The sequence below is a fragment of the Berghia stephanieae genome, chromosome 3 (genome assembly GCF_034508935.2).
Source record: "Berghia stephanieae isolate SIO BIC M18660-M18661 chromosome 3, UCSD_Bste_1.3, whole genome shotgun sequence".
Lineage (NCBI taxonomy): Eukaryota > Metazoa > Mollusca > Gastropoda > Nudibranchia > Aeolidiidae > Berghia > Berghia stephanieae.
This window is the reverse complement of record NC_088362.1, coordinates 68,524,168-68,540,071: the sequence shown is the minus strand read 5'-3', so window position 1 is coordinate 68,540,071 and position 15,904 is coordinate 68,524,168. Positions and strand designations below refer to the sequence as shown.

General features: G+C 34.2%; 1 protein-coding gene across 2 annotated transcripts in view; it reads left to right on the top strand.

Annotated features, from left to right (window-relative positions):
• Positions 1-11,708, top strand: part of LOC144968281 (cold shock domain-containing protein E1-like) — a 50,481-nt gene extending 38,773 nt beyond the window's left edge. For both annotated transcript variants that reach the window (XM_078906482.1, XM_078906483.1), the window contains 5 exons: positions 493-619; positions 3,669-3,777; positions 4,382-4,575; positions 5,741-5,904; positions 7,085-11,708. In XM_078906482.1, coding sequence (XP_078762608.1) covers positions 493-619; positions 3,669-3,777; positions 4,382-4,575; positions 5,741-5,904; positions 7,085-7,244 — 754 coding nt within the window. In that variant the 3' untranslated portion in view covers positions 7,245-11,708. The remainder of the gene's footprint in view (positions 1-492; positions 620-3,668; positions 3,778-4,381; positions 4,576-5,740; positions 5,905-7,084) is intronic.
• The last annotated feature ends 4,196 nt before the right edge of the window (positions 11,709-15,904 follow it).

The window sequence follows — 15,904 nt, the reverse complement described above, 5'->3', positions numbered from 1 at the left end:
ACCTTTTGCATTTTAATTAAGTTTTTCAGTAAGTGTTAAGAAAACCTGTATACTAGTTTTTAATAAGAGGAATGGTCTATTTTTTTATAAGTCTAATTCTGGTTTATGATATTTATATAAACCACATGGTCCTTGCGAAACGAGGATACACCAGGCATGCCTGCCATAAAATTTTAATGTCAACGACATTCTAAGGAGAGAATGGGGGAAAATCTGCAGTTATAAACTGGTGTGTAATGATTTGATAGAAATTTAGTCTCGCTGTTTAAGATGTGATTATAATCCCCATAAACAAAGGTTACGTTTCAAGAAATTTGCAGGTTTAGCTTAAAATTCTGAAATATGGACTGAATAGTTCTTGAAATTTGACAAAAAAATTTTTTTATTTCACCTTCACAAATTTTGATACTTATTCAGACACTGATTATTATAATTTTTCCTTTGTAAACATGTTTTCCCTTGTAAATATGATACATTCTACAATCATTACAGCTCATTCAATGGAGAGGCAAATGAATTGGAGCTTGGAGATGAGGTGGAATATGTTCTGGCCAGAAAGAGTCATAAAGTCAGTGCTGAGAATATTAGAAAACTCACCAAGGGGACCATCCCTCCAGATGTAAGTACAAAGCTTAGGTGGGAGTTTTCCTTTTGATTCTGCTGTAATGCAACTTTTAAATTTTTTTTTTTTCCTGATGAGATGGTCAGATATTGTTGATTGGTAAATAAGGATTTTATCTCTGTTATAGATTTCTTTCCTTTTTGAAGCTTTTATTTTCATTATTTATTCAATATTTCTGTGCAGACCTGCCACATATGTGACCCTCCGCCTCGAAGCGGTATTAAGTCGGGATTTGGAAAACGAAGAAAACCGATTTTAAAGTGGAAATGGTCAAAATTATCAAATTTCAGTTTTTGGTTGTTTCAGAAACTACAATCATTTTTCTACATGAAAACATAATAATTCAACATAAACAATGACGATAAGTTATATAAATTTCAAGTTTAAAAATGCAACTATCAGTGACACATTCAAAACGAGAGTTGACTTTCTCTCAGAGAGCCACCCTTCCCAAGGCTTAGTAATACCGAGTCTTTTTCTCCACCAATAAGATGTAAGATATCACAGCAAAGGGCGTGTCTTTATCTATCTCTGAGAAAGCATGACTGTTTTCACAATTTCATGGTTCAACCAATAATGAACTTTAAAAACTGTAAACAAGTCTAGGTTTTTCCCTGACAACCTTACAAATGAATGATTCTGATTGGTCAACGCTCATCACATGCGCTGTGGCTGTAGACCATAATGCTCGGGCGATGCTTCATGACGTCAGCATGCGTGTGTTACATATGTGTGTGTTTGTGCATTTTGATACACACCACGTGCTTTTATCTCTTTGTCTAGCTGCATCGAGGTGATGGTCCTCCTTTGTCCCTCTTTTTTTATTCATGAAATTATAGGACATGCTAAGACTTAATAGGACAACAGTTGCCTAATCTTACACTTACAGAGATTGTTGTAGGATAAACATTTAATTTTAAGAACAAAAGCAGAACAATAAATAGAACCTTCAACAATTAATGAACTCCCGATGGAAATACGTGTAACTAAAAAATGAAATGGATGGATAGATAAACAGACAGAAAGACAAACCTACAAATGGATAAATAGATAGGTAGATAGATAGATAGATAGATAGATAGATAGATAGATAGATAGATAGATAGATAGATAGATAGATAGATAGATAGATAGATAGATATAGATATAGATAGATAGATGAAGAGGGGAGAGAGACAAACACACACACACACACACACACAGAGAGAGAGAGAGAGAGAGAGAGAGAGAGAGAGAGAGAGAGAGAGAGAGATGGATGTTCGTTTTGTCGTGCTTTCTTTGTATACTGAAAGAAAGGAGGGGGGGGGGGGGGTGTCTTTTTAGACAATGAACAATGTGGGTGAACGCTAAGGACAACTTGAGAGATTCAATAACATGTTTTCATGTAAGTCACTACACAATAAGCCCCACCCCTCCTCAAGCTGTCATCTGACTCAAAATGGAAACAATGCAATGATTGATTTGACCAGCCCATTTCTTTAATTGCAATCTCATTGGTCAATATGTTTCCAGTTGATTGACTATGAGTTACTTTGTAACAAAATGCTTTCTTTAAACTATCCCTACAATTCTTTGCTCCGCCTCCATCCCTTTCTTCATGTCTACCTCACTCTCTCCGTCTCCCTTTTGTTTCTTTCACACACACACACACACACACACACACACACACACACACACACACACACACACACACACACACACACACATACACACACAAACACACACACACACAAACACATACAATTATACAGGTTTCAATCTTTATTCTATTTCCCTCGCGTCCTCTTAATGCACAAGTAGTCTCTCTCCCCTCCCCCTCTCGCTCCTCTTTTTCTCTATATCTCTCTCTTTCTTTCTTTCTTTCTCTCTCTCTCTCTCTCTCTCTCTCTCTCTCTCTCTCTCTCTCTCTCTCTCTCTCTCTCTCTCTCTCTCTCACACACACACACATGTGCGAGTGTGTGTGTGTATTTTACTCTCTCATTCTATCTCTTCCTCTCTAATCCTCTTTCTTGATAATTCTTTCCCTGCCCATCCGGCTTCACGTAGTTTCAAAACTGTACTTTCAAATTATAAAACCTTCTTTAACTTTTGGCATTTTGAAATCGTATTTTCTCTATTAAATAAGACAAAAATTTCACATTAATATCACATTAATAATACATTATTTCATTGATTCTTTATTCAAATATCAAAAATTCTTGAAAAAGTGAGCAATTGTCGGCATTTTTTTTCCAGTGTTTTATTTGTTTAAGAACATCTTACATAATGATGAATAACTACAAAAGTAATAATTGGATTGTTTCAAAAATTTGTATGTACATTATTAGATGTATAATCTAAGCTCATGCCAAATTTCACTATTCTCGTCAAATTTTTTATGCCCGTATCTAAGGAGTTATCTTTGCCCATTGATTTGACTGTGCGTGAATACGGTGCCTCACTTCAAAGTCGATTTTCTCAAAATTTGTTTTTCACACTCCCCCTACTTCAAACGGTCATATCTCGGCAATGAATGATCAGAATTGTATAAATTTGGTATCAAATTTTAAAGCATAAAATAAGCTATGATTGGGTACCAAAAACCCAAAATTGAAAAACCCGACTTAATACCGTTTCGAGGCGGAGGGTCACATATGCGAATGGGATACATCAGTGAGGAATTACATTTGTAGTTTATACGAGTCTGAAATTTCAGCTTTATATCCGATTTTCACTTTTTTCCTTTTCTTCCTTTTAAGTCTGTAACTTCAATTTTGAAGATTCCACAGACCACAGTATTGTTCTTTCACTGGAGCTGTGATACTATTTCACTCTAGAGTGGGGAACCATAAACTTGGATGGCTTCCTCTTGTTTTGTTGAATATCACCAAGAGGTAGTTTCACTTGGTCGTTTAGTTCTTTGCAAAATGTTGTCACTTTGTCACGCTTTCTTCTCTGTTCTAATGTTATTTTTCTTTTTTCCTTCAAAACATTTAAAGATCAAACAAAATATCAGACCTTGAAGTTCCCTTCCATTTCCTACCCGTCATCTAATTTATTTTCTCAGGACTTTGTTCGTGAAAAGGGTACCCTGCAAGGCCGGATAGTTAGACCAATGAGAATCGTCAACCCAGAACAGGAAGAATATCCAGGATTGGTACAGGCTATTACAGAAGGTATACACATCCTGCCACTGTTTTTAAAATTTTTTTTTTTTTTATTATATGTGAAACTATCATTATAGCAGGGTTGCAGATATTGCATAAGGTTATATATTTCCTCAAATTTTTGAGGCTCCATTTTCTAATTTTCTAATAAGTTGATGCAAATCTACCTGAAAAAATCCATGCCTTGCAAATCACCTCATCTACAACGCAGTTTTTTTCTCTCTCCCTTTTCTGCTCTTTTACTCTTTCATTCCACCATTCTTCTTTGCCCATTCTAGGTGCATCGGTAATTATTATATTGTGCCAATTTCATCATTTTAGTAGTATATCATTTGCTCATTGTGAAAGTAACCCTTCAAAGGTTTAGTAAAAATTTATGTTTGAATTAGCAACCCTGAATGAATAATGTGAATATTTTAATGTTTGTCAGTTTATCAAAATGATTAAAACTTTTGTTAAATACCCTTTTCAGTGCATTTAAGTCATTTAAAATGAGTATTGTTCTCTGCTTTCCTATGTATAAGATATGGAAAAAAGTAAACATAATAATGTCCTGTGCTAAATTTTGTAAAGTGATCAATCGCTGATTGCATTTGCTTACTTACTATTCTAGACAACAAAGATCTGAGTGATCCCCCTTACCCCTATGGCATCACCAGTCTGGCTGACAAGCGTGACTTCCTTCAGAAAGATGATGTTGTCAGATTCCAGGTAGCTTGTAGTAAGAAAGATGGATCCCTCAGGGCCATAAACATTGGAGCTCTTAGGAAATTCATCAGAGCTAAAGTGGATTCTGTCAAAGGCCAGGTAATTGACCCTTCTAGCCAATTTTAGCAAACAACAAAAATGAAAAGGAAGTTGGGCCTGTTGATTCTGACCTGATACTAGATTGTGGCTAAAGGTTGTCTTTGTAACCTTTAGTTATTTGAATGTAAAAAAAAATAAATTATTATTTGATATGGTGCCAATATCCACAAATAGTGCTTTACAATAGTTTTTTTTTGGTATCACGCAAGTTCATTAATTCGACTACAAAATGACCACAACAGTCACACACATCTTGTTCAAAGTTCATGTTTTATTTATATTTAGACAAGTCTTCAAAATGTAATATAGTTAGACCACAATTCTCTCAATTGGCTGAAATGTAACTTTGAAAATAATAGAAATTAAAAAATTTGATTACCTCAGAGAAAATGTAAATGCAATAGTAAAATGTTTCTTGTATGGCTCACCATCAATGAATCCACAGACCAATACTGGTTCATGGTACAGGGGTTTGGGATCTGTTATGAATTACTAAATGTCGTTGTCTTTTTGTTTCGAACATTATAGAAAAGACCTTTTGTCACCTGAATATAAAATTTTTTGGAGGACCAGATTTGGTTTCCTTCAAATATATCCCTCTTTTTAATAATAATAATCTTTATTGTCCAAATAGGCAATTATTGTTAGGTTACAGCTCTTGTAATAGGCGAAAAAAAAGTAATTAAAATAGTGGTAATAATGATGATAATCTTGTTCCTGGTTCAGAATTTTTAACGACAGCTAGCAGGATTGAGATTGATAATAAATGGAAGTGGTTTGTGAAGTAGCGATACATGGTTCATTTGTATTTTGATACTGTTTGTTAGGATTAATATTTCTGTTAACCTTCTGCTTTTGGCAGAATCATTCGTATTTTGAAACTTTCTTTCCACCATTCAGCCATTGTCTCTAAAATTTTGATTTCAGAAATGATAGTGATTATAAGTAAAAGAAAGGTAGGGGTGGGGGGGGGGGGGGGGGGGGGTTGGTTAAGGGGGAAAAATATTGTTTATGCTTTCCAAAAAGGGAGGTAAGTATAATAATTAATTGCTCTCCACTTTCCCCATTCCATTACTTAGCACATCATGTGGTATATAATTTTGCCAGAATACTCTCTTTATGTGTTTTGAATTAAAACTTATTTTTTTTTCTTTTCTTTTTACAGTATGGCTTTATCAACTATGAGGCAGAGGAAGGTAAGAAACTATTTTTCCACATGACAGAGGTGCATGATGGTGCCTTGATCCAACCAGGGGATGAGGTGGAGTTTGTCCTTGTCCAAAACCAACGCAACGGAAAGTACTCAGCGTGCAGTCTCAGGAAAATCACGTAAGTTTGTATACTTGTTTTCCAAGCCTTCTCTTTTGTTTTGCTTTATTCCAGTTAACATGAAGAATATTGTGTTGCATGTATGTTTGTTTTGTCATGGCAAATCCATATGATAATAATAATAATAATAATTATAAAGCGCATAACCATGCAACCATGACGAAGGCATGCTCTATGTGCTTCACAGTTACACAGTTATTAATGCAAAGTTCTTGGCCAATGGTGATGTCTATATATTACCTTTCCATGTGCTTGAGGTCACATAATGCAAAGTGTCCACAACTTTTGAAATGTCTAACATCACGATTGGTTATGTTCAGCTTGACACATGGGTATATATGTCACTGTCATAAACAAAGCAGTGTGTTTACATTTGTTAAGAAATATCCAATCGTTGAACACCAACAAATCATGTGATTGATGACATGGTTGGACCAAAAGATGAATAGAAATTTAAAGACATTATGGTTTGCCACAATTCTGATAAAACCAGAAAACATTGAATAGAATATGTATAAGAATATTGTTGCAAACATCAAAAAGGAAATATTGCTCGATTTGATTGTCATTATGAAAGTGAGGTGATAGTATATAGTGAAGAAGGCAGCGATGGTGATTACGACAATGATACAGATTATCTCCATTGAAAAATAATAAAGTTCACAATCTCGATTTATCCGTTAATCTAGTTGGCAGTGCTTAGATTATTTTATTGGATTCGTTATAATTTTTTAACTATTTTATTTTGTTACCAACCCCCCCCCAGAAAACTAATTAATTTAAGGGGACATGCAGTGGTAATTTTTATTAATTTTGGCACCCAACACCAAAATTTGTCTATTTACACTACTTACTTGTACTTCAATTTATAACGTGGGGGCGAAAAAATGGTTAAAAAAAGCACTTTCATGTCATACATTATTATTGGAAAGCTTAGATTCAGCTTCAAATATGAAATAAACTATCAAAATATGTATTCATCCTTAACTTGAAATTTTCCACTTCTGATAGTATGCTTCTATTGTTTTGTTCTCAATTGGCTATATTTTAATCCCCCCCCCCCCCCCCAATTAATTTGTAATTTTATTTGCTCATTAGTGTATCTTTATCAAATCTTAAAAACAGATTTCTTATTCATTTTGTAATTATTTATGTATTTATTCTTTGTCCTGTGATACAGAAATACAAATCGCCCTGAGCGTTTACTGAGTCGCCTCAAGAGTGTTTCGGAAGACAATGCTTTCAGAGTGGTAGTCATCCGCAATCCGAAGGGACCCGACAACACAAAAGGCTTCCAGCCACGTACCCTCTGGGCACAGAGACTAGCAGAAACTAGCTAAGGAAAATTTGTCATAATGCCGCTGTCTAGGCAACAACTAAAGACTAAAGAAGGGCAAGAGAAGAAATATATATTCTATTACATTTGAGTCTTTCTTTGAAATTCAGATTATTTTTATTTTTATATGGCCAGTATAATATTGCTGCTTGCATGTTGTTTTATTTCATAAGTTGTCTTTTGTGTTGTAAAACTCTTGAGATGTTGTAAGTTGATGTACTGTAGATATTCAGTACAGCGTGGTGCTTGGAGGCATGACGTTTTGAGTTTTCTCTCTTTTTTTTTTTCTTTTCTTTTTTCACTTTTTAAGGTAAAGAAATCTTCAAGTTCAAGTGAAAACCTCAGATTTTCTTAGAAAGACTCAAATGACTAAAATTTGTCATTAGGATTTGCGTTTTTTTTTTTTTTCTCCAAATATTTGAAAAAAAATAAGTATTATAAAGCCTAGACAGTCCACACAAATAAGAAAAAAATCTCTGCCCCCTTTCGAAATAAGTTATATTTTCTCCTTCCAAATCCTGAAACTGACAATTGTTTTCGAAGATTTGTACAGTCAGTTATATCATTATTTTCATTTTACAAATCATTTCCGTTTTATTTTAATGTCAAACAATATGAATCCAGTTCTTTCCTCACAATTCAGGCAGATTGTGTTTGAAAGAAATTTAAGTGGTAATTCATATTCAGAGAAAAAAAAAATTACCAAAAAAAAAAAAAAGATTTATTTGAAAACTGTCATCAATATTGTTATTTTGTTTTCTTTTTTTTTTTTTTACGTTTTGTAATGTTTTGTTGGACCTGTTATATTTGTTTTTATTTTGTCAGATTTAAAAAAAAGTTTAAAAAAAGAATTGTATTATGAAGTTATGTTTGGATTAACTGATAGAAAGATGTATTCATTGGTTACGACATAATCGCATTTTAAAGGACAGGTAGTTCATATGTTATGTGTATCTATTTTATTTTGATGTAACGATATTGATTCATCGGGTGTACAAAGAATTAAGAAGTAAATCTGTATTTAGTATTTTAGTGTCTCAGTTATCCTACTCAAACAGATTGATTTAGTATTGATGCGAGTATAAACAAACAGCTGATAGTAATACACAAGTTGACAAAGTTGAGTAAAGTGGTATCAAATAGTGTGATGTAAGTAGGGATATCCCCACTATTTATTATAGAGGTTTGCTGTCTAAATGGAACCCAAAATCATTATATTGTTTTGAAGTGTTAATCAGATGTAAACTCTCATGTGCTCATAGAGATTTCATAGTTGTCCAAAATGCATTGACTCTCGTAGGACCGGAGTATTTATGGTGTCTCATTTTATTAAAGATTTTATTGAATCAAAAATTAACATTATATCATGCAAAGTACAGAAGATCAATTCTATATTTTGGATGAGCACTCCTATTTAGGCTGTGGAGATAAAATCTTACTGTATATTCTTTACCATTATTTCTGTTCAAGTGCCGAGTGTTTTTACATTGTCCTAGGATGAGATTTTATTTTTGCCCTGCTCGTGGCTTTGGTCTTTTGGAAGGGATATAATCAAGATGTATGAAGTCTGAATCATCTGTTTGTATCTCTCTTGCTTAGGATCCAGTTGTTGATTTGAGTGGTCTCAAACTAGACTTATGGAAAAATTGCTGCTGTTCTCTTTGTCTTTTCTATTCTTTTGGTATATAAGCTGATCTGTCATCTTCCTCTGTTCTTTGGCTCATATGACCTCAAAATAAATGCAAAGTTTAGATTTTCAAAGGTAAACAGTTACACAGCACCAACTGTACATTTTGATTGTAAGGATGGAGTTATAATGTATACTTAATGAAACTGTAGCTAGCATCTGTTTTGATTGTATTAAAGCTAAAACAAATCAGTCACTCTTTATTATATTGTGGTGTCTCGTAGGCATTACTAGGTACAATTTTAAGTTAGAAGTGGAGCCCTGTACAGATTTCTGGTGTAACCAAGACTTTTCTTCACACCCATTAGTCTTTCAAGGTGGTCCATAATCATTTCTGTATAGATTTGTTAGTGTTCAGTTTTCTCTTGAAATTCCATTAATAATAAACAGTTCCCACACACCCTTTTCCTCTTATTCGTTATATCTTATAATCCAATATGTCTTGATAATAGCATTGTAACTACACTTTGTATGGATTCATCTAATATTATTATACCCAGGACTATGAATCAGTATTATAATTAACATAGCTGAATGAATAAGAGAGTAATCTGTACAAACAGGAATACTATTGCCAGAATCTACAGTTTATCCAATTGGCTCGATTTTACAATTATTGGCGTGTCGCAAGTTCCAGTATCAGATGACAGAGATGTAAATCAACGCTGTAGAGTGGTGAAGACATGTCACGTGACAGCTTGTTTGACATCCTGTCAGGGGAGACCGACTACCAATGACTAGTTCTGTTTTCATTCTCTATTTTGTATTGATGCAATCAATATTTCATGTGCCTTGTATCTGGGTGTGTGTTCATAATTTTTACCATACTGCCGTTTGCTGACAAACACATTAAAAACTAAATTGGCCAGAGAGCTTTTCTACAAATATTGCACTTTTAAGATGACCCTTAAGTCAACAGTCTCAAACCAAAAACTTTAAAGAATTATAGGCTTCAGACCGTTTGACAAGTCAAGGTGCATCTGAATCAATCAGCATTTAAAGTAAAAGATTTCTGACCAAAATAGGGAGAGAAAAATGTGTTGAGTCACTGCAAAGCAGGAATTTTGGCAATTATTGTCATAATTGTTTGGGTCACAAAGTCAATGTCAGTCATTCTTAATATTTTATTTTTTTAAATTTTGTGTCATGAGACTGTGTTGTCTCAGTTTTATAACTGATTTGCTGGCATTTGAAGTTCGAAGGCTGCTACTTGACTAAACTTAAATCCGTCTTACTCATTAGCTCAAGTACTGTTAACTGGGGTTTTTCTGCTTCTTTATTTTCAGACCAATAAGAGTATATTTAGTTTTATTGCAACAAAGCTGATATTACTCAAATTCTTAGAGGCAAACTTACTCCAGTTGACGGTACTACAATCGTCTTGTTAATCTATTCAATGCGATTGACAATTATGATCAAATACTAACATTTTGTGTCAACGTCACGTTTTAACAAAAAAAAAATTATTGCTCTTATTTTATTATTATTATTATTATTATTATTATTATTATTATTATTATTATTATTATTATTATTATTATTATTATTGTGTATGCGTGGGTGTGTGTGTGTGTGTGATAATACTAGTCTAAAGAGTATGTTTTGTATAAGCATTGCCCTGGTATGAATTGTACAAGGAATCACATTTTTTATCCCAGTTTGAAAGCACAATGAGTATACTTTTTTCTCTCTCAATTTTGTCATCTCAGAAATGACATTTTATTGTTGTGAATTAATGTGTAACAGGGTTTGAGGTGTGCTGGTATAATTGAAATTACTTAAACTACGAAAGATAGAATATGTGTCCCCCCATTTGGGATAAAGGGGGTGAGATTATGTATGGGTGTCAGTGTGAAGAACGAGAGATATGTGGAGCATTTCTGTCACTGAAAGATTGTCCTCAGTACTGCAGTGTTGCATAACCTTCAACATTTGAAGCTGCGACAATATGAAATGGAATAAATAATGCGCTTAAATGAATGAAACAGTTTCGGTATCATCCAAAATACACAACAAGGGATGGTTTGGGTTCAAATCCTTTTTTCAGCCAACCATTAAATGCTTGAATCGTTTACATATTCAAGACTTTTACGTCTTCTTGACAGCCAATCCTATGATGCTGATGATCAATTCTGCGCTCACTCATGGTATGAGTGCTTCTCAAGATTGTGTTCTGAATGTCACATGACTTTATATGTTTTCCCCGACTGTGACATTATTTTAACCACATGTATTAAAGCTAATGTGTTGGCTGGAGAATGGTTTGAAGGCTGTTTTATTCATTTTTGGTAAATCCTTTTTCTTTTGCAATTAACGGCCTTAGGCAGCTCATTAATAGTAGTTATCCAGCTACTGCTTTTGGCGATTGACTTGCTCAAAAACTGAAATACATTCATCCATTGGATAAAAATTAAGCAAGTTGATGCATGAAAGCGGAAATTTGGTTTTATTCTTTGTTATATGTTTTTGTAAGTTTTATTGCCTGCAGTTCTGTAAAGGCTACGTTTTATTTATGAATATTCACCAATATTATCATTAATATTGTTCAGACTGCCAATGGTGAAGGTGGTGGTCATTGCCACACAATTAAAAATTTTATGATTTAAAAAAAAAGTGATATTGACCAAACAAGAAGCCAACTGGTTTTGATTCAGGCATACCACTTGACTCAACTTCAACTCAAGACAGCAACCAACGTATTGTTACTTTGATCAAAAACTTTGTTCCAAGTTGTAGCCACATTTGCTTACAAAAAACAATAAAAGTCTTATGTGGTTCTTACTTCACCTGTTGGTTTTACTTGATCGTGTTTGTTGTCCCCTTCCCCCTCTCTGGGTGGGGTTCCATAGTGGGCAGGGAGGTACGTAATGGGCCTTCTATCCCCTAAATCTGTTTTCCAACTTGCTTTCTGTCTTTGTCTTGGAATGAGATGACTTGGTTTTGTCCTGGACCTGGCTGAGAGGGAAACAGTCAAATAGTTTGTTTTGGGAGGTGATATTTATTTTCCTTGTAAATGGTCTCTCTGTTATGCACTGTATTATGTTTTGTTTACGTATTATATATGATTTGTAAACATTTAATTTGAGCGTATTCCTCTTAGTGGGGACTTGTGCTTGTGTCTAGATGAGACTTTTAAGTCTTGGTGGGGTTCTTTGACCTCTCATGGTGGGCAGGAGGTCACGCTGTATTTTCTATGTCCTTATTATATATAGTCCTTAACTCAGAGGCTAACAGTCAAATAAATATTTGCTATAGTTCTGGGAAATAATATTTTTTCCTTGTAAATCATCTCTCTGCTATCCTCTAAATAAGTATTGTAAGCATTTGAGTGTGTTCCTCTCAGTGAGTTTGTGTTTTTGTCTGGATGGAATTTTTAGGTGATCTGAGGCTACGCACATTGATTGTTTGCACTTCAAATCTACGTCTGTTCTCTATTTGAACCAATCCCTTTTCTCTTACCTTTTCTTGGATGATTTTAATTGTAAATCAATAATATATTACCATTCTATCCTCTTCCTTTTTACTGGCGCTGACCTAATTGTGTCACAAGCGTTGTAAAACCTTTAAAAACATAAGCGTGAATGTTCATGGTTGACTGGGAACTCGAGCATACAGACGTATAATATATATATATATATATATATATATATATATATATATATATATATATTATATATATATATATATATATAATTATTAATTATTTCTTTTTTGGGGGGTTGGGATTCCCCCACATTACACAGGACTCCTAGAAGTCTGTGGATTCCCCTGCGGGCCGTTGGTGGTTACTGCTGGTACTGTTTTCTATTTCCAACTTCGGGACAACAAAAATGACACAATATAAAGTGGTTTCATAATAAATAATTGTTTCCTTTTACACTGACAGCTGCTGTATACCTGTATTTCTGTCTTTCCGTTGAGTGAGTGAGCCTTGGTCGGGTGTTTGATGATGATGTATTTCTCTTTCAGGCGTAAACTACATTGTTTTGTCGAATAGTGTGTAGCCTGCAGTTTTAGATATAATTGTCTATGCAATACTGTGGTCTAAATTGATATCTTTCAATTTCCAAATGTGTTCGCTGAGTTTTGTGGATGTTGTTTTGTTGTTGTCTCTAAAGGTTGATGTATTGAGGTTATAAGTTCAGTTTTAACGTTATTAACTGTTAGTCCTACATATTTTTTCTGCTTGTTTGTGTTTGTTTCAGTGACTGTGGATTGATACACTTAACTGGACTCTAAACATTGTCGTTTCTCCAACGGGCGAGATTCTGGGTGGGGATCCTGACCTCCCATGGTGGGCAGGGGGTACATACTGTGTCTTATATCTTATATCTGTTTTCCAACATGCCTTTTGTCTTTGTTTTGGAATGGGATTACTTGGTTTTGTCCTGGCCCTGACCGGAGTCCTAGCTGGGATGGAAACAGTCAAATGCATAGTTATTGCTATGTATTATTATATTTGTTATTTTGAGTGTATAATGTAAGCATTTGAGGGTATTCCTCTTTGTTGGATTTTGTACTTGCGTCCGGATGAGACTTATAGGTGTCCCAAACTAAGTACATTGGTGGTATGCTCTTGGAATCTACATCTGATCCCTATTTGTTCCCAGTTCCCCTATGTCCTACTTTTTCTTGGGTGCTTTAATTGCAATTCTAGAACTTTTTACTATCCCATTTTCTTCCTTTTTACAGGCGCTGATATAACCTATGTGCGTTGCAAGCGCCGTAAAACCCTTAAAAACAAACAAAACAACGGGCGAGATTCCTTCCATCGTCAGTTACATTTATTTGGTGGGCGAATTTTGTTCTTGGCGGTGGTTTTTCAATATTTCTATAATTGTCGATGGAGATTATAATATGTTCTATTGTTGCGCAAAGTCGAATGGCTTACTTTTATTTCGTTTCAGTTAATTTTCGGATTTAGCTCGTGATTTTTTTGGGAAACGTATATCAATTAGATTTCGGAACTGTTGCCCAATATTGGTGAAGATGTTTTTGTCGGCGGTTGAACCACGCGACGTGCCATTTTGATTTTGCATTCTCATGCTTTATGTCGATGTTTATATATTATGAAAGGAACGCATCTATGTATTCGAATGGTGTGTATCCGCTCTTCATGAGTGCATCATTGGAAGGTCCGGCTGCGTCTGGGCGTAATCAAAGCACATAAGTGAATCTGAATCTGAATGTTACTCGAAGTAGTACTACTAATAAGTGGTACTGATAAGCCCACAGTTGCATAATATAGCAATAGCATCATGAATTCACGGTTTTAAAAACCAAAACCAAAACAAAACAAAACACACACACACACAAAAAAAAAAAAGATAAAGAGAGTTAAACATGCAATCAACATTTTTATTTTCACGTCAGTATAATAAGGAAACCAAGGCGTTATTTACAAAACATTATATCAATAGAATTATTAAATCAACCATAATCTGTACAAGAAATCGCAATATGGGTCATCTATTTTTGTCCTACCGACTCAAAACGGTATTATCTATGAGTGAATTGCCCCTGAATATTAGATTTATAATTAATAGAAAAAAATATTTTTTAAAAAAGAAAAGGAGAGGGAAACAAGGATTAAGTAATGATAAAGTTAATATAATATTTAAAATAAATCATAAAATAAATATGGGAATTTATATAGCGCATTGCACGGATTTTACATGCTCAATGCGCTTCACGTTTTCCCCCCCAGTGGGCCTTTTGGGACTATATTTCCATTTCGAACATAATCAGTTGCCACTTAGGCGCCCTTTTGTACTTACACGCTTACAATCTCAGTAATTGTTTAAGCCAGGTACTCATTCACATCTAAGTCTACTGGGGAAATGTATGTTAAGTGCCCTACCCAAGATTACGTCACTCATCCGGTCATCGACTACACTTAACATTGCTTGACATTTGTGACAAGATGAGACAAATCACTGCTGAGCCACCAAGCCAAAAACAAACAAACAAAAAGACAAAAAAAAAAAAAAAACCCCAAACAAACAACAAAACAAGAAAGAAACAAAAAACAAACAAACAATCCACCCCCCCCCCCCAAACGAAACAAGAACCAAAACCAGACAAAAACCAAACAAACGAAAAACAGAAAGCAAATATAATAGACCCCCCCCAAAAAAAAAAAACAACAAACAAAACAACAACCCAAAAAAACAAAAACAAACCAAAACCAAGTCGCCCCCCCCCCCAAAAAAAAAAAAAAAAGAAAATAACAACAAAAAACTCAAATCAGCTATAATAACCCGAGGCAAAACGCAAAGAGAAAAATGAAAATTTTAGTTTCTTTAACTTGGGATTCTATTCAAGTTTTATTAATTTATTTTTATTTTTTATATTTGTGATTTCTGTCCTATTATATAATACGCGTATATGATATCATTATTGGTTGCTTGGGTACATGGATAACTACACGTATTCTAGAAATTAAAATCTTCAGAACCAGACACCAAGATATCTTGGGGCAAGTCTGCCGTACTCGGAAAAAATACATTTTAACATTATGGCCAGAACACTCGCCCTTCAAATATCGATTGATTCAAATGATCCCTCATCTTGTCAAAACTCTCATTGAAGTCTAGGGTTTAAGATTTTTTGACGAGGTGAGCTTATTTGCAGGTCTGATAACCCAGATTGTTTTGGGCTCGTTGTAATGGAAGTACCATCTAAGCAACGCAAAATATTCTCCACTACAACAATTTTAAACCAGGTCCATAATTGAGTTCAGTTATCAGACTTGCAAATGTGTTGGGTGAGGATAAACTTAATTTATCAAAGTGGAAGTTTCTGGTCAAAATGAAAAAAAAAAGTGTGTTTATTTTTGTTTGAGATTTTATATTTAAATATATATTGTGTAATTATTTGGGATTTTTCTCTAATCAATTTCATTTTTAAATGTCTTAATTAGTTCTTGAAATCTTTTAAACTATTTTTTTTACAAATCAAAACACCAGCTTGCCAAA